This window comes from Hypanus sabinus, chromosome 6, assembly GCF_030144855.1.
Source record: "Hypanus sabinus isolate sHypSab1 chromosome 6, sHypSab1.hap1, whole genome shotgun sequence".
NCBI classification, from domain to species: Eukaryota; Metazoa; Chordata; class Chondrichthyes; order Myliobatiformes; family Dasyatidae; genus Hypanus; species Hypanus sabinus.
This window is the reverse complement of record NC_082711.1, coordinates 73174978-73195098: the sequence shown is the minus strand read 5'-3', so window position 1 is coordinate 73195098 and position 20121 is coordinate 73174978. Positions and strand designations below refer to the sequence as shown.

General features: G+C 37.2%; 1 protein-coding gene across 1 annotated transcript in view; it reads right to left on the bottom strand.

Moving 5' to 3' along the window:
- The window catches only part of LOC132395162 (contactin-associated protein-like 2), a 1263978-nt gene that overhangs the window by 6030 nt on the left and 1237827 nt on the right, over positions 1-20121 (bottom strand). The window contains exons 22-23 of the mRNA XM_059971460.1: positions 6177-6404; positions 1073-1147 (exon numbers count right to left, since the gene is read on the bottom strand). Of these exons, the coding sequence (XP_059827443.1) occupies positions 1073-1147; positions 6177-6404 (303 nt within the window). The remainder of the gene's footprint in view (positions 1-1072; positions 1148-6176; positions 6405-20121) is intronic.

Genomic DNA, 20121 nt, shown 5'->3' with positions numbered 1-20121 from the left:
TGCCAGTGGAAATACAGCACTTGCCAACAGCAAGGCCTGTCCACGATCACTCTGTAATTGCGGCGGTATTGAGGAGACAAATATAATCTTTATCAGCTGGGTGTTCACTGAGACTTGGCTCAGATGGCCTCTACTACTACTGCAGGATGATGGGTTAGCATTTCCAACAACTCCATGTTGGTGTTAGCACCCCATATTTAAAAAGGATATTGAACAGAATAATAATTTCCCAGCCTGGATATCTGACATTAAAATGACCTAGTCCTGCTGAGATTAATGATTGCAGGGCCACTTAACAAATACAATGGGCCAGGTTTTTTCAATCAATAGCAGCTTGACATCTGAACTAACTGAAACCTGCCTGAGCAATCCCTTCAGTGAGTACTTCTGGGACCTGCTGGCATCTCAGAACAAACACTCAGCCATAACTTTATATCTGAAGCACAATGTTGATAACCATTGTTGATAAACATTCTCCTAATATGACCTCGAGCTGAGCTTTCAATATATTCTATCCATCAGCACTTCTGTCTGCTTCCACCTCCATGGTTTGCCAATCTCCATCCCCAATGTAGCTCACTTCCTCCTGAATACCTAATGTTTCTAGTCTTAACTATACCAGATACTCTACTGGCTGAAGGAGAGTTCTACTCTGCATAGACTTTAACTTACCAGAATTATTTAGCTCGTGCTTATTCCTACTTATACCACTTAGTAGATTGATTTCTAACAGTTGCTTGATTGATTGTCTTTCTTTTAAGGATCCTTGTTATGGCTTGAGCTGCTGTTAACTTGCATGTAAAAATCTTATAGATGTCCTCTTAGCTTAATATTAAAACAATGACATCCATTTACTTGTACGTTATAAAGTGATAAAGAAGATCCTAAAAGAATTTTTGAACATTATCCTCTGCTGTGACACTTTGAAAACAAGATTGGGATCAAAAAAGAGACCACACTGCAAACAGATGATCAAGAATGGTGTAGTCTCTTTGTAAATGTTTCCAGTCTCATCCTTGTATGTATTTTGTTCAGATTGGATAATCAGCCAAATTCACACTCTGACACTTACCACCAATAACTGCTGAATTTCGATTCACTCCATCTGTGATGGCGGTCTCTTCTTTATATGGGAATTCTGCACTAGCTGAAAATGCAAATAAACTCAATGTCACAAATCTAATAATTCATTAATTAATTAGATTGAACTTTCAATAAGGACAAGTGCAAGAGTTATTTGGAGATGGTAAATCTTCAGAACTGAAGACCTTATGCAGGAATCTTTAGATTTTTTTTAATAATAGCTAAAAAAAAAGACAAAAATAGGCTGTTTAAAATAGTTAACCTAGGGTGGTGCCAATCATACTTTTTATCAACATTAGTACCAATTTTGGTGATAAATTCTGTTAAAATTATTCTCTGCTGCTGACTTCAATGTACCATCAAATGGAGAATTCCTAAGCACATTGTAGGTTTGATTTTTATAAAAACTTCTTTGCAAAACATGGCAACCAGATTGGGTCAATTGCTATCACATCACAAGCCATAATCAGATTATGTTTGAATAATAATCCAGATATTTTATTGTAGCTATTGAAGGCAATCAGCGTCATTGGAGATGTAGTGGTTTTAGATAACATTCTGCATTGATCAGTTTGACTGTTCATATATTAAAATTTGTAAAGCTGAGACAACTGATGTATCTTCCTAAACAACACCACCAAAAACAAGTCAGCATTCATCCCATGCTATAATTGTTTGTGAGATTGTAATTGTGTGCACAATGGCAGTGCAGCATTAATAGTTTTTGAATATGAACATGTTTTGAGATGTTTTTAAGATAACCAAAAGGGAATTGCATAAATGCAAGCTATTCTATTTATATATGTTCCGTAAAGGTTACATCTGGAAAAAAAACTCGAAGTAGTTAAATAGGAGTAGATGTATTGATCTACATGTAAAATATAGTAAAGCAAAATCGAGCTCTGCAGGAACTTCCCCTAGGTCCTATCCTGTTACTTTTAAGGGAGATCTGAAGAAATCTGGAAAAACTGTACAAAAGGTAGGTTTTGGTAATTCTTCCGTTACTTTAACATGTGCTGGAATGACTTTGCCTCTTTTGACATTGACTTCTTACGGAGAACCAAAACTCCTTTAATGTACAATCCTGTCTGACATTAGTCAATTTCAATCCTTTCAAAATTTTCATCAAACTAAATAAAATTAAAATACTCACACCTAGGTGAGAGGTTTTAGATGCATATCTCAACAAGCCAAAGGTTTAGGGAGATTGTGTTGTAAAACAACAATTCAACACTGTCTCAAACAAAGAACCCAAGGCACCAAGTTATTTTGCCTTATGAATACAGATGAGATCTACTGTTTGTAGCCCATGAGTAATTATACTATCTCTGCAGCTCTGGGACTGCGATTCAAAGTAATTTGTTGGCAGGTAGAAGACTGCTGGCACCAAAGATGCCCGGTGCTAGTTTGCTACTGATGCCTCAAAGTTCAAAGTACATTTATTATTAAAGCATGTATATTGTATACAATCTTGAGAATTGTCTTCTTGTAGATTGGCACAAAACAAAGAAACACAATAGAACCCATTAAAAATGCCACACGACAACGACCATCAAACATGCAGAGTGTGGAAAAAGAACAAATTGTGCAAACAATTAAAAAGAGAACAAATAACACACAGAACATTAACTTGGCCAATTATGGAGAAATGTAGGAACTGAAAGGCAGAATGACAGGCTAGAACACAAATACTTTACTTGGTGGAATGCAGTTCTTTTCATAGTGGTCTCCAAAAAGATTGACCATGTTTCTTGCAGAGGCTACCAGTTTTCTATAACATTGGTAACCCATGTTACAATTTGGATAGAATTAATGAGCATTCATAACTAAATGGGTGACACTCCCATCAGATTTTACTCTGCTCATTTTTCAAACAAAGGCTGTTGTAGTTAGGAGCAAAGTAAAGGAGTGGACCTTTCAGATTTTTGAGCCTTGATAGCCATTTAAATAGACCACAATTGATCTGATTTCAGCTGATAGTCAATAAATGATACAAAACTACTTGATCAGAGAAGAGGTAGGTTTTTAAGATTTCTGGATGTTCAAAGATGCTAATCTGAAATATATAATTTTATTTTAATCTTGTGTGTTGTGTTGGTAACACTGCAATTACTTTGTAGAAATGGAATAACCTCCTCAAGCAACCTTTGAAGGATACAAATGGATCAAATAAAATAATATTCTTACATAAACGATTTTACTTCCTCTCGTGCCTCCCACACGACCATCCTGCTTCCATAATCTGGATTTATGAGACTTTTACATTGCATTCATTCCATTAAAAAATTCCAACTCAGCAGTGATTGTGTAACTACTAAAATCATTGTAAGCATATTGTATTTGGTAACTTAATCAGTGCTCAATTATATGGATCAGCACTAAGAAACCCCACAGAACAAATCAAAATAATTTGAGCAATAATGAAAATTAACTCCAAGGCTAATTTATCTGATCAAACCATTTGTTAAAATGACAGGAGGCCAGTTACATGCAAAATGAAACTAAATGAACCATTTCAAGTAGTAGAAAGTCTGTCTACAAAATATTAATTATATCAATGCAACAGCAGCATATCAAAACAGTTCAGAATCCTGTAAACATCTATAAAGACCAAATCAGATTCTGAGTTCTTTCTTCAAACTAATGATCATTTATGGACTCCTGCTACCGTGGTTATAGTTATTCACTTCCTTGGAGTGAAGTCCTTTGAGTAGGATTACCAAAAGATTAGTTATAGATGGCTTTTGAAAGTTAATTTGTAAGCCAATTTAGTTTCACAAGAATCCAAATGCTCTTTGCGCAGAAAAATACTTCCAAAGCCTAGCTCACAATTTATAAGATTAACTGAGTGGTGACATTTTAATTCTCACTCTGTATAATTAGTTGCAAAACTGGAACACTGTGGAAAGGTCTATTACCAGTAACGTCATTATCCTATTGACAGCTCTTTCAGTATCTGTTGCTTTCACTTCTTTGTTTGTTTGCGTTGCTTTGTTGTTCTCTTTAGTTCCAGCTGCCAAGTTTATTTTAATTTCACTGTTTCCTGTTTTCTTCTATCACTTGAGGGATTGCTTATAAATTTTCCAATTACTGGTTCACTGACTGGAAAGGACCAAAGTATAGATTAGGACTAGGCAGGAATTAATGTGAAAAAGGTGCAACAGTTGTAATGGGAGGAAGTAGGAATTGTTGCGGTTGAAGGGCTGGCTTGCAAAGATGTCATTAAGGAAAAACTAATGCTGATGAACTCAAAAGGGAGAAAAGTGGTGTGAGGGAGTGTTCTCCACAGCACGAGGATTCAGCTTAATAAGATCAATAGGAGTTGGTCCATCAATTCAGTTGCTGCATCTTTTTAACTCATCTCTTTTCTCTGAGCTACCTGAGGCTACAAATTGACAATTACAATTAGTCTCTTGCAACCTATAACGTGAATTCTCTCAATCTTTAAAGTTTTCCTCATCTTTAGGTAAAATTACACTGTTGGTGTCCCCTTCCATTACCTTTATTCAGAGCTGACTAAAGCAGGTTGGATTTTTCATGCATTTTACAGACAGTGCATAAATGGGAGATTTCCCACCAGTATTTTAGGGACATTTTGGTTAATGGTGCAGTAACTCTGGCGCATGAGTCTTGAACATGGTAAAAATGTTGTTTTTTGAGGATCACTATCTATTCAACAGTTTCTTCTTAACAAACAAAGTGAATATGCTTGACTAATCTCTGGCTTAAAGGTGACAGAGATCTCAGGAAGAGGCCAACATGGAGCATTCAGGTGAAAGGCGATTGTCCATTCTTTACCTTGGTCTTCTGCAAATGAGCTCTGGGTATTGCCCACAATGTAGATCTGAACATTGCCTGCATTCATTATTTGTCCCCAAAAACAAAGGATTGCCACAACTTTGTGAAGAAAGAATGTAACTCCTCAATAAACTATTGTATCAACCACTCCCATTACTGAATCCCTGCTAATCTATGCAATTAATGAACTGTGCAGGTGATGCACATAAAGCACCAGACAACATGAATTTACCACTCACCCTGAATGCCAAGGTTAACAATGCAATCCTTACGCTCTTTATTCCGTCACCTGCTCCATCATAACTTCTCCATCAAGATTATTTTGAATCAAAGTTTGTTGATCCTGGAATAGTTATGATGTGCTTATATACTTATGTCAGAACTGATGAACAGAAAAGGGATAAACACTAGTACTGTGAATATAAAAAATATTTATTTAATTGTGTGGCATAAAAATTATGCAAAACACCTCCTTCACTGGTAGGCATATAAATTAATCCAGATTATGTCAGTCTCTCAAATTAATCACATAAATTTGGGAGTCTGAAGGTATTAGTTCATGAATTATGCAAACTAATTAACTAAAATACCTAATGAAGGAAAAGAAATTCAGCCCCGTGCTACTGATATATTCCTTCCAGTGGCTAACTGAGTTTAAAATTTATGGACACTTGGGCACAATCCAAATTCTAACAAGCTCATCCATAGATGGAAGTATACCTGTTCACAGCAAACTAGTAGAAGCTTCTACAAAAATAGGATTATTTTAAATTAGAAGCCATTGATGATAAAATGCTGTCATTTTGATGAATGAGGGAAAGACATATGTAACAGTGGGTTGCAGCATCATATCTTGTTGTTATGAAGAACAAGTATTGATACTGTTATACTGTAAATGAAGGAATCCAAATAATTGAAAAAGTGCACTTGATTCTAATTAAGAAACAATCACTGTAAAAAAAAAACTATTTTCCAATCGTATTGCTCTTCAGTGCAATAATCTTGAATCTGTCCACTCTGTTGAACTGTTTGATCACAATTCAGCTTTTCTGAGTTTAATTTGATTCCATATGTAGAAATATACATCTAAATGAAGCTATTGCTTTCATACTGTGACTATTATATAGAATGATCTTTGTGAAAACAGGCCTGCTAATGACAGAAAAGACTTTAATAGCTGAGAGATTTGTTATTTGCCAAATTACTTAGACAATAAATTCAAACGTAGCCCTTTAATGAACATTAAGTGTGTAGCTATATATATAAATGTTATTTCAGGCATTGACACCTCTTACCTGAGCCAAAATGCCAGGGATCTGTTGCAGCTGGCATCGGTGGAATAGTTAACGGAGATGCGCCACAATTGGATTCAACAAATTCTCCTTGGACATTGACTTGAGAAGAAGAACCAGGTTTCAGAGCAGCCTTGAGTGGTGCAATCTTATTAAACTGAACTCTTGACAGGCAGCCGACAAAGCCCGGAGTATTATACTTCTGCACCTCATGGTCAATATTCCCAATTTCTGCAATGAGAGTAACAAAATACATTTTGTACTCATTTGAATCTGAATTGGCACTATTCTGTAGATTAGTGATAAAATCACTAAAGACAAACATTTTAAAAATGAACATCTAATAGATCTTCTAATAAGCCTGTGAAAGGCTGGTACACACTGGCAAAAAACAAGCTATATGGCTGAATAATTCTAAAAATCTGAAATAAAGGAGGCAAATGAAGGTCAGGATTCTGTTACCAGGAATCCTTTTCTTCTTGAGATTCCTGAGGTGACGGGATATAATAATGCAAAAAAGTTATATTTTCTGGTTCATGGACCAGAAACTTTAATTATTTTTCACTCTCTATAGATTCTACTTGACCTGCTAAATTTTTTCCAGAATTACATACTTCTGTTTCCTATTGTACCAGGAAAAAAATGCATTATTAAGGGCCAAGTCATCTTTTTGCATGTCCTTGTTTTTCCAGGAAGTGAGAATAAACAGACTGAGATGTATTATTGTGGTAAGATGATGCATAATTAGTGATTTCTCGGTTGTAATAGCTCTAAAAAGACTTAATATGTTAATAATTTAGGCTTTGGTTACACAGGTAGGCTTGTCTGAGAGGATTTACTGGAAATCATGTGGTGTTTTCCAGTGAATCATATATCAATGCCCTTGCCTAAGCAAACCTGTGCTCTATCATGAGGCAGTCAGTAATGGGGTGCAAAGGGGACAGTGTGAAGGTTTTGGGTTTACACGATACCTTTCATCAATTATACCTCAATTCCTAGCATCCAGCCCTATATGTTTAAGATGAAAGCATGCTGTTGTAATGTGGTGTGAAGATTAACGATGCTGTTGTGATGTAGTAGAAAGAATGATATAATGCACACTGTCTTGAAATAGTGAGAAAGTGATGGTTCTGAGGATCAAATTCATGGAGAGCATAAATCTGCTTGGCCAATATCATCACCAGAGTGAACCATCACTCTGCGATATTGTGAATGCAATCATTTTTGTAATTGACTTTTACTTAACTCTACCGAGACTAGCTTCTCCATAACCACCTGAAAATCATTTATTACCTGAATTTCTTCCTACCTTATATTAGTTTAGTTCTTATTTATCATTATTAATGCAATAATTTTATTGTTTATTCAAGCATAAAACCTGGGTGGTTAAAATGAAGGTAAAAGGACAGGTAAATCAATCCTTGTATTTAATCCACTTCGTTTCAGTTTGAAACCACAAAATCACTGATTGTTAGTGTTCACATAATCATCCTTTGTGCCAGCAGTGCAAACTTCAAAATCCACTCCCATCAACCAGCAGTTAGATGCAGAATAATACCAATGCACTGTGTTGTGACAGTTTGATTACCAAGCAATCTCACTTGAGAGGTGGGGAATGAGTCAGTGCGGGTTGTTTTTCATGAATACCCGTAACAGAAAAGCAAACAGTAAATAGAAACAGCTCTAGCTATTCTCCTTTGGAATTATTGACACAGATCTATGACTGTCTCACTGACCAGGTCAGCAAACTGCAAGAGCCTGGTTAGATCTCTGGGTTAAGTAAGTCAACGGTTCCTAGCATGGTCCCCCTCCCTAATAAGTTGCTGATCAAAAAGTTGAAAACCTCCACAATCATCTACCACCCAATCTCTACTCCCCGCCAAAAATAATTATGGACACGTTGCCAGCCAAGCCCAGCTTTGCCACTGATTACATTGATAAAAGTGTTTATCATTTTATCAATGAAATTATTCATTAGGGGGTAAGGACTGCTCACATGCCTAATGCTTTGAGTGCTTACATGATGAGGTTTGTTATGTGGCATTATTGGAGATGATTTGAAGATTTGTTGCCATGCACCTGATGAATAAACAATTCTTCAGTACATGGCAAAGATGGTGGAAGGAGTGAATGATGTGTGAAAGAAGAGTGTCAATGATTAATGGTAATAGGTGACAGGTTTTCAGGAATCACCAACTGTTTTCACCTAAACAAAAACCGGGGAACAATGAGTGATTCGACCTTCACAGAGTTTAAAATGTAATTGGACTGGTAATGGGGAAGAGACAGCATTTGATATTGTGCTCACTGCTATTTCTCTGGGCCCAAGGTTCATGAGAGTTGTTATTAGACCAACCAAAAACAAAATTCCACTGAATGGCTATGTCTGCAATCTCCTGCTTGTCAAGGAGAGCCCTTTCAAAGTCCAAAGTTCAGAGTAAATTATTATAGAACTACATATATATTTCACCATACACAACCCTGAGGTTAATCTTCTTATGGGATATTTAACGAATCCCTAATTGCCATGGTCCGGTCCATTAACTACTCACATCAGTTAATTTCCTTTTCCCCGTGTTCCACTGGGCTCCTTGATTAGGGCACCTGATCCTCATTCAAACCAGCAGCATAAAAACTTTGGCTTACATCTACTCGCTGCTGGTTCATCACCTCATCAGAGCGGTTATGCTTGTTTTGAGCTGTTGAAAATGAGTCGAGTTGAGTCGAGAGCCTGCCAGTCGAGACACGAATGGACTGTCATTGTTTGTTGTTGTCGTCTCATGTCCAGCAGAGTGTTGCCGGCTGTTTTGCCGCTGCTCCGAGCTGGGATGCGAATGGTCTGTCGTTGTTTGTTTTGCCGAGTCCCAGTCCGAGTCAAGGCTCTGAGTCCTAGTCAAGTCCAAGTCCGTCTCTGTGTCAAGTCTCCGTGCCTGTGTCCTGCACTTGGGTCCACCTCCAGTCGCCCATGCAACACTAATCGATTAATAACCATAATAGAATCAATGTACACATTAACTTGAGCATACAACCTGTGTGCAAAAGACACAAACTGCAAATACAAAAATAAAGAGATAATAATTAATAAATAAGCAGTAAATGGTGAAAGATTGCAGCATGCTGTTGTGCAGAGAGGTTTGCGAGTGTTTGTTCATGAATCACAAAGAGTTGGCTTGCAGTTACAACAGGTTATTAAGAAGGCAAACGGAATGTTGGCCTTCATTGCTAGAGAGATTGAATTCAAGAGCAGGGAGGTCATGCTGCAACTATACAGGGTACTGGTGAGGCCGCACCTGGAGTACTGTGTGCAGTTCTGGTCTCCTTACTGTAGGAAGGATATACTGGCTTTGGAGGCAGTGCAGAGGAGGTTCACCAGAGATGAGGGGGTTAGAATATGAGGAGAGATTGAGTCGCCTGGGACTATATTCTCTGGAGTTCAGAATAATGAGAGGGGATCTTATAGAAACATAAAACATTTTGGAAGGGATAGATAAGATTGAAGTAGGAAAGTTGTTTTCTTTGGTAGGTGAGACGAGAACTAGGGGACATTGTCTCAAGATTCAGGGGAGAAGATTTAGGGTGGAGATGAGGAGAAACTTTTTCCCAGAGAGTGGTGAATCTGTGGAATTCTCTGCCCAGGGAAACAGTTGAGGCTTCCTCACTAAATATATTTAAGATACAGTCAGATAGATCTTTACACAGTAGGGGAATTAAGGGTTATGGGGAAAAGACAGGTAAATGGAGCTGAGTTTATGGACAGATCAGCCATGATCTTATTGAATGGCGGGGCAGACTCGATGGGCTGGATGGCCTCCTCCTGCTCCTATTTCTTACGTTCGTATAAATATTGAGAAAATGAGATGAAGAGTCCTTGAAATTGAGTCCTTAGGTTGTGGGAACATTTCAATGATGAAATGAAGTTGGGTGAAGTTATCCCTTCTGGACAGCAGGTCATAATGCATGTAACATCATATCAATTGAAAATAGGACACTAGACACTAGACTATCTAGGAGCATTGTAGTGATATATTGAATGATGAATAACTCTTGGAAAACAGCAGAGACAGAGACAATGCTTTGGATTTAGAATCAGCCTGCATTTGCACATAAGGTTCAGCAATATTCTGTCCTGTTGTATGAACACCAGCTTGTCCAAATTGCGATGCTTTTCTGATCAAAAACGATGCCAAAATACATGTTGTAAATCAAATGGACATAGCTGGCTGGGAACAGTCACCCCTCAAAAACTATTTATTCACTTAATGAGATCCCAGCTGATCTGTAACATCTGTAACATCAACATCTTTGGTCAGTAAAAATCTAAAATTAATTGTCTTGCATCACTTTTTTTTGTGCAATGGCCTTCCAATTTTCTAGCACAAAAAGGCTTAATACTGCAATGATGGCTGATACACATGAAAGACGTACTGTAAGGCCTCTCCTAACCTTTAGAAGCAGTGAATCTATGATGTAGTGGTCCTCAGAGAACAGTCTAATGGAGTCAACAACCATTGTTGCTGTAGTCTCCTACTGTTCAAGCTACTCTTAGCTAGGGGAGTCCAAAGCAAAATATGCAAATTCCACACAGGCCGAAGCAGAGACCCTCGTTATTATCGTAGCACCACTTGGTCTGTCTTTACCTGGTCTTTTATTTCCTTTTCGTTTGTCAGACATTATGCAGCCAGACAGAAGTCAATGCTGAATTCTGAATAATGACATACAAGATGCTTTGGTTGTTGTCAAATAATCTGCATGGTGAACATGGATGCTTTTTTTCTGAGGGATGTAGAGCAAGCAACACAAATCATGCTTTGAATGATGGAGAAGACAGAAATCCTGTAAAACTAGATTGTGCAAATTTGCTGATGGTGGGTTATTAAAGGTGGATGAATCCTGTAACTCTTGTGTGAAATGCATCAGTTATCTGATAAAAGCAAACATGGAACTGCAGTGTGGATCACTGCACAAACTTCGCCCCTGGCTGTCCTAAACCAGCCTGAATTAAAATGCTGAATGCAGTTATTGCTTTCCCAACTGGATATAATAGTTCAAGAAGGTAAGTGTTATATTTTGTAACTTCAAAACACTACACTGATAAAACATGAGAGTTTGGGAATATGGTTGGATCTTCGTCTTTACTTTAAGTGTATAACGTGGTAGGGCGCTGAAGTTTGCAATTGACTTATTTTACATATAACCCATAATCAATTATTTTAGATGAACAAAAATGCTTAAACAATATATTTACAAGATTACTCAAATATTGAAATATTAAATACACAACACTCCTCCTTGCTCAACAGAGAATGCATCTCAAATATATACACAGTTTACTAAATTATACAACCACTATATACAGGCATTCACAGCATAGTAAATTTTAAATTGTCTTATTCAGACCTAAAGGTTAACCAGGATTGCTTACTCTTGTGGGATAACGTCTTTCCTGACAAGCAGGATCACTCTGCTTGGCAGGTGAAGCTAGTGGCTGTAAAACAATCTCAGGTTCCATGGCCTCCTCCATGGTGGTTGTAAGAATTGACTCTGAGACTGCAGGAAGTGCCAATTTTCTTTTTCTTCTCTAGTTCGTGCATCTTGATCTTGGGAAGGTGCATTTAGTTCACTGGAGTATTCTCTTATTAATCCTTCTATTGCTCCCTTTAAGATCTGACCTTTCCTTTTGGTTTCCTCATCCACGACATCATCTGATGAATTCTTTGTTTTCGTATCTCCATCGAATCCTTTCTTTTCACCTTCCATACATCTAGCTATGCTTTGGTCATTGCATATGCTTTTACGAATAGCTTTTTGTCTCCCAGTTGAAGTTCGTGCAATAACATTCATGCACGCAGAGCAGATTCTGGTTCTTTATACTCCAAAAGCCAAATGCTTACAGCTTTTCTGAAACTCCTTGAACTCTCTTCCAGTTTACAGCATAGTCACATTTTGCAAGTAACTGCCTTATTAACATATCAGAAGCTTGCTCAAATACATTGCCTACAGAAATTGTTGTAGTCAGATTACTGCTTTAATTGCTTTCTTTCTTCCTCTGAGCAGCCTGGTTCTTCCTTGTTCCGATATGCTTTCCAACTAGAGGCTCAGAGGCTGAGCAACAGTTCATGGTGTTCAGTGTGGAGATAGTTGTGGCATCATCCAGAACCTTTCGTAATTCATTTTCAGTTGGTTTCATTGCCGGGGATGTGGCATGCAATTGGTGGATGGATTTCTGATCAAGTTGTAACTGTGTCAGCCACAATGCTGGCCCTTCTACTTTTACCACATTCAAGCTCAATGTGGCTTGTTGGTTGTTGTATTTCACTGTTACAAATGCCATTCCCAGAGGAGTCTATTTTTCCCCACTATAAGCTCTTAGCTGGATATCTGCAGGCTTCAGTTCAATATCTTTGAAATGCTTTTCAAGCACATTTTGTGAAATGACTGAAACAGCGGAGCCATTGTCCAATTCCATTTCAATCAATTTGCCGTTCGCTTCTGGTATAAGCCATGTTGCTTGTCTATTGTTAATTTCCACATTGTAAATCTCAAGGCTACACAGTCCAGTTTCACTCTCATAATTATCTGATTTTTCATCAACAGCATGCAGATTAGTGCTCTTTTTAAAACTGCAGTTTGACTTTTTATCTTTTTCTCTTCCTTTAGCAGTCCATTTATTTTTATCTGCCCAACATGCTCTTTGTATGGGACCAACTTTGTTGCATTTTCTTCAAGATTTGCCCTTATATCTGTTTTACTTGGTGTATGTGAGCCCTGCATATTGGTAACACTGTTTATACGATGAAATTTTATTCATGCTTGGTTTCATTCCTGACTACAACTCAATTGTTGTGGTTCTAGATGAAACAACAATTTCCATTATTCTTCTAAATGTAAGCTGTGCTTCAATTAGGAGCCATTTTGAATAATTTCTTTTAAGATTCCACAAACTAAAGGATCTCTCAGTGATCACTAAGACCATTAGCAAACTGACAATGCTCAGAAAATCTCTTTAATTCAGCCACATATGCTGAAATGGACTCCCCTTCCTTTTGATTGCACTTATGAAATCTGAAGTGTTTTGTCATTAACAATGGCTTTAGTTCTAAGTATTACTTTTACAATAGCAGCAAAGCTCGTTTCTGATGATTTGGTTGGAGCAGTCAAACTTCGAAGCAAACAGTATGCCTTTAAACTCAATTAGCTCAGAAAAAAAGACAGTCTTGATTTATTGGCTATTTCATTTATTTCAAATAATGTTCAATAGTTCAGTAGACTTGAGCCAATTACCTGTTATGTAATCAATTTCATCAATCCCTCTGAGGTATCCAGCCATTTTGTATTTTGTTAAATGATTACTATCACTTGGTACTTACTCTTTATGAATCCTAAACTCCACCGTTTTCTGAGTTAAAAAAATTTGATTGTGTCTTTGCTTTCAAAGAATGCTGATTTTTTAAAGAAAACTTGACCTGTCTGTGCACGTGCTGGCTGTTTCTTTTTACTCATCGTTCCTTACTTGTTTTTTAGATCAAACATCTTGCTGTGTTTCAATAGGTTGGTAGCCATTGCAGGTTCATTTTAAAAATACCTCATGGCCAATGTTATATTTTATAACTTCTAAACATTAAATTAATAAAACATGGGAGTCCGGGAACACAGGTCTAACTTTGTCTTTACTTTAAGCAAGGTGCACATGTATCACGTGGTGACATATACAATTCATGCATTTTACATATAACCCATAATGAATTATTTTTAATGAACAAGAATGCTTAATCAGCAACATAATTACAAGATTATTCAAATATTATTGAAATATTAAATACACAGCAGTAAGCATGCCTGCAGGTCTTCATGCAGTGGTGAGAGGTATTCCATCACTTATTTAGCTTGGCTATTTGGTGCCTGTGCATTGGGGTGAAATAGCCTAAACACATGAGCTACATACTCCTTACATGTTGATAAATTCTCATCTGCTCCATTCTTCATGACTGTCATCCATGCATTGGCCTGAAAGGATATGTCGAAAAGGAAATGCAGTATTTGTCCCTGAGATGCCCAGCGATGGTGGATTACAAAAACCTAGAAGTGGTCTGAGTCTATCGGATATAGAAATAACTTGAACCAGTTTTTCTAAAATGGCAAAACATGTTCTCCAGCTGCAGAATTTTCTGTTGGAATTTTTCAAGCTTTGAAACTTTTCACTTCTACCAGCCACTGCTAGTTTTAGCAACCAGGACACACAAGGTTCTGCAGATGCTGGAAATCTTGAGCAAAACACACAAAATGCCGGGTCAGGCAGTAAATGAACAAGCAATGTTTCATACTGAGTCCTTTCATCAGGACTGGAAAGGGCCAGAATCCAGAATAAAAAAGTAGTGGGAGGGGAGAAGCACAAGCTGGCCCCCTCCCCTCCCCGTGTTTTTATTCTGGATTCTGCCCCTGCGTTTCCAGTCCTGATGAAGGATCCTAGCCAGAAACATAGACTGTTTATTTCCCTCCATAGTTGCTGCCTGATTCCCTGAGTTTTGCAATCTTTGAGGGCAAAGATTGCAAAAAAAAACTCCAACAATGGGGTGTCAGAGGAGAGAATAAGGTGACAGAAAATGGAATACTGAGAAATTTTAATAAAAACACAAAATGCTGGCAGAACTCAGCAGGCCAGACAGCATCTATGGGAGGAGGTAGTGACGATGGTTCGGGCCGAAAGCCTTCATCCCAACCTACTGAGAAATTTTATCCATCTATCCAGCAAATAAAATTACATACTTCAATAATGAGCATGGAATGTGCTTTTTTTTTGAGGAAACACACCATCTACATAATACTGCATTGATATTATCTGTTCTTATCTGCAATAGGACTAATGAAGAAAGGTATGTACTGTATTACAAAAATATTGATGGGTACTGGAGACATTTCTGGTATTAGCCACAGCAGAACAATGCTTGCATTTGAAAGAAAGGTGGATAAGTTAGACCTGGGAACTATTGGTACATTAGCTTCCCATTAACACCGTGTAAAAGGAGAGATTTGGAGACATATCACCATAAAAGAGCTGAACAAATTGTGTACAGCTGGGTACCAAGCATCACATTAAGTACTGCCAAGTCCTGAAAAAAATTCCAACTCCGTTGACTAATCTTCAATCTACGTCAGTGTATTACCTGAATCCCTTGTGCTAATTGTGTTTAATACATTTAGCTGATTCTAAATCTGAATGCTCCATTTTCTCCAAATTTATTCTTCTGGTTATAACCATAAACAAAGCATGTTGGCAGATCAATGCAGCAATTATGCTTTTAGTGTCCTTTTATCTCTTGCAGCGTTTCCTCAGTCACCGATGTTAGGCTAACTATGCTGCAGATTCCTGTTCTCCCTCTCTCTCCTAGATAGTGAGCTATATGTGCTAACTTCTGTGATTAAGGAGTAATTTTAGAGTCTGTCCATTTTTTCCTGATGATAACCAATTCATTTGTTATTTCCTTAGCCACGTCTTTTAAAACCTTAACATGCAGATCATCGGGTCTTGGGAATTTATCAGCTTTTTGTCTCATTAATTTCTTTAATATTATTTTCTTAATAATGGTATTTTACTTCAGTTCCTTATCTATTCCAAACCTTTCCCAAGTCATTGTTAATTTGCCATTTCTAATTAATATGCTCTCAGTGCCCTATTCCCATTTGTGTACTTTTGTTGACAGACATTTTCACAATGACAGTCTGAATTTTGTTTTCATACCTCTCTTTAATACTTCAATAGGCCTCAAATCTCTGGTTAAGTTTTCCTTCAGTGTCATCTAAGGCTACATCCACACTAGACTGCATAATTTTGAAAACGCCGGTTTCGCGTAAAAACGATCTGCATCCACGCTGCATTTTAAAAAATATCTCTGTCCACATTGAAACGGAGATTTTGTTGAATCTCCTACTACTGCGCATGCGCAGGACACGTCTACCAAAAACAAGCGACTTGTTTGGTGTTGAATCTTGCTGTGAAAGATGGTGTGTGTTTGTTCAGTTACCGACTAGAAAAACTTAAATGACAGAAAGCTGTTGGCTCTCGTGCAGGAAGATTTAAAAGTAAAAAAAACAAATACAGAAGCGTATGGAGGCAACCGACGGGGAGTTCACGGACTGTATGATCCGGCTGACGACAAACACTGAAAAATTGACTAACTCTGTTGCATTAATAAAGCACCTTGTTAAATGTGTAAAACATGTCTGCATCAGTATTATCTTGTATTTCCATACAATGTTACATCAGGCTGTTACACATCTATTGTCAGAGAAGTACTTGCATAAATAGGTAAACCACCTTCATACAAGCAAGGACAGAAAACAGGGCAAAGTGAGTACAGTATATTTATTTATTCAGTAAGTTATGGGTCAGAGTATTTGGTGAGTACATTTCTAACTCTTCTGGCTTCAGTCTCATTGCCGTCTGTTCTGAAATTGTTAGGTTGTGTTCAAGAAAACAATGAAATGGCACGCTGCCGTCTGACAGCGTTTTCAGATTTCTCCGGTTACTCAGTCTACACTGGTCTGCCTGAGCAGTGTTTTCAAAAATACCCACCCTGGAAAGCGTTTCTGAAAAGTTCCAGTTTCGGTGGACGAAAACGCCGTTTTAGTGTGGATGGAGGGTAAAAACAAAGAGAAAAACTTTCGGTTACGGATTTATCTGAAAGTGTGGATGTAGCCTAAGGTCTTGCTTCTATGGTAGAATTTACATGTAACAGTCTAGGAGTATATGTTGTCTCATGCCACCATACTCTCTTGCAGCCTATGAACACCGGTACCTTATATGAATGAACGTTGATAAACATTTCAGATAGCAATCGTTTCTTTCAATTCTTACAATCGTTTCTTTCTAAAGGTCTTGGTACCTCCACCACTTCCCCCCTCTGTAAACATTAGAATAGCAAAAACTTTGCTCACCTCTACAAAAAGTTGATGAAATCTTATTGAGGACAAAAATATACAGAGCAATGAAATCTTTCAATGATTCCAGAAGCATAGAATGTAGAACAGTACAGTACTGGAGGTGGCCACTGTATCTGTGCTAACCAAGATGCCAGTCTAATCTAATCTAATCTAATCCCACCTGCCTACATGTTGTTCATAGCCCTCTATTCCCTGCCAGTTCATGTGTCTACCTAAATACCCTTTAAATACTACTGTCACATCTGCCTCTTAACATCTCCCCAGGCATGTATGACTCTGTGTTAAAAGAAAACTTGCCTTGCAAATTTCCTTTAAACTCACCCCCTCTCACTTTACACCTCTGCCCTCCAATGTTTGAAAGAAAGACTATCTATGACTCACATAATTTTATATACTTTTATCAAATTTCCCCTCACCCTCGGATGTTCAGTCGAAATTGATCCAAGTTTGTCCAACCCTTCCTCACAGTTAATGCACATCAATCCAGGCAACATCCTGATAAGCCTCTTCTGTATCCTCTCAAACCTCTACATTTACCATTGGTATAGTAACCAGAACAGGATAGCAAATATATTAATATAACATTTAGCCTAAAATTGTTAAGAAACATCAAAACCTTCAGATTACGTATTTACATTTTAACAAATTATCTGAAACAATCAGACAACAAAAAGGCATTCTATCAACCGAAATATTTGCTATCTTGAAGAATAACAGCTGTGTGCTTTTTGATATTCAAAGAGCTTAGCTGGCAATTGTTCAAAAACATGGAAACAAAAAGATAAATGCACATTATCTTATTTTCACAGTTGTATCATTGATTACATATAGAAAAATAAGGTAGAATTGTATCCTTTAAAATATCTGTTCTGAAGAACAGTTAGCTGCAACCTATTTAATTTGTACATAAGAGTTGAGGTCGGGGAGGGGGGCAGCGCAGAAGAAGTTTTAGAATTTTGCCAAGTAATGGGAAAGGGAGAGGTCTGAAAAGGATCCAAACCATGTAGGAAGGAAAAATAATTCTTGCATTTCGTTAGTTCTTTCATAACTCAGAACAATTCAAAGCATCTTAGCCAAAACAAAAGTTTTTTTTAAAGAAAGCTACTTTTGTAGGGAAGTGTGGCAGCCTATCTGTCACAGCTAGTTCCTAAAAATAGCAAAGAGCTAATGACTTGGTAATCTACTTAGTGGAGTTGAATGAGGAATAAACGTAATTGATAACATTTTTGTTTCCCTTTTACATTTTCCTCTTGGACCTTCAACACCCATTTGAAAGGATAAATAGGTCTTCAATTTAATGCCCCATCTGCAAGCTATTACCTCCAACAGTGAAATGTGTTCTTGAACACCGCGAGAGAATGGAAGCCATAGCCAGGATAATTTAGTTATAAAACTGTGCAGTTTGGTGAAATACAAGCACAAAAACAAATTATATGCTTTGTCTTCTTTGGAATTTGGACATTGCTAATGTCCAGTCAGATTGCCTTTGATGGTTGTCAGTGCCTTGAAGGATTGCTGTTGCCTTGGGGAATGTACTCCAATGTTCAAATAAAGCTTTAGTAACAATTCTTGTAAAATGTTCACAATGGTCAGGTAAACTATTTAACAGTGCTGAATGAGGTATAAACATTATTTAGAACCCACAGGAATAACTCCCTCATCTTGCTTTTACTTATCTTCTTCTCCCATCCACATCTGGAACAAAATTCTTCCCTATAAAGCTTCTTCTGTAAATCCAATATACTCTTTGAATCCCATTGTCCAGCCCTTGGGATTCTAATAGTCACCAAACCTCTAAAAGGTTCATCAGTTACCCATTTTCTAAATTTCCTGGAGATCAGAACAGTGGTTATTTGATATATACGTCCAACTAGCTGAGAAAATTAATGTCATGTTGAATACAGATTTGTTTGTGCTCTAACAGATTGCTGGAATGTGTATTCACATCTGTTTTGTTAGCAATAAGATGAATTCTCCAAAGTAATAAAATAATGGAAAGAACATTCTCAGATGATTAGTTACTTGGAAGAAAGAATTTAGCAAAATTTGATTCTATAGTGACAAATATTATGCAAAAACGTTATAGTATGAAATAAAGTTATGGAAGAATGTCATTGGATATTGGAGAACTACAATATCAGCAATGATAAAATGCCTATTCAACTTCTCCTGTAAGGAAGTTCAGCTTTATTCCTGCCAAATGTCATTTATGCTTATTTGCAATGAGGAAGTAATGAGAAAATTTAAAAGGAAATGAAAATCTGGACTGGAGATCAAAGAAATGAGAGAAATTCAGAAGTTGTACTGCACTTACATCTCTGGAAATCTGGAAGAAAGTTTGCTACAGCCTAGAGCAGGGGGTCCAATCCGGTGTCCATAGACCTCTCGATTAATGGTAGGGATCCATGGCATAAAAAAGTTGTGAACCTCTGCCGAGAGAATTACTATTGGCATTTCATAATTTGGATAAAAGCAAGTTACTCATTAGATTGAAAATTTCTAAAACAATTTCAAAAAGCCAAAATCTAGATAATTGTATTTATTTCTGTTTATTTTTCTTTTGGAAAGATTTGAAACTCTTAAATTGGATGCAGATAAAGAAACAAAATGGTTCAAGGAAATAAAGATTCAAGTAGCACAGATAGAGAAGCTGTGCTTGTTCTTACTGGAGCTGATAAAGTTGGGAAGAAATTATGGCTAAGATGAGCAGAGGATAGCTGGTGCCAGTACTTTCAAGGTTAAAGACTTGAGAATCCATATTTAACATAATTTTCCAAATGATCCAGGATAATGCAAGGAAATAGATTATGTAATGAATAATCATGAGCTGCATTGCAATGCCTGAAAGGTTTGTGGATGCTCATTCAATGACAGCATTCAAATGGAAAGAGCAAGTACTGTAATGGAATTGATATAATTGTTGCCCAAAAGAAAGGATAACTTTAATAAGTAAAATAGCCACCTTCTCTGACCTAACTACTCAGTTTTATGTGAATATATGAAAGACACT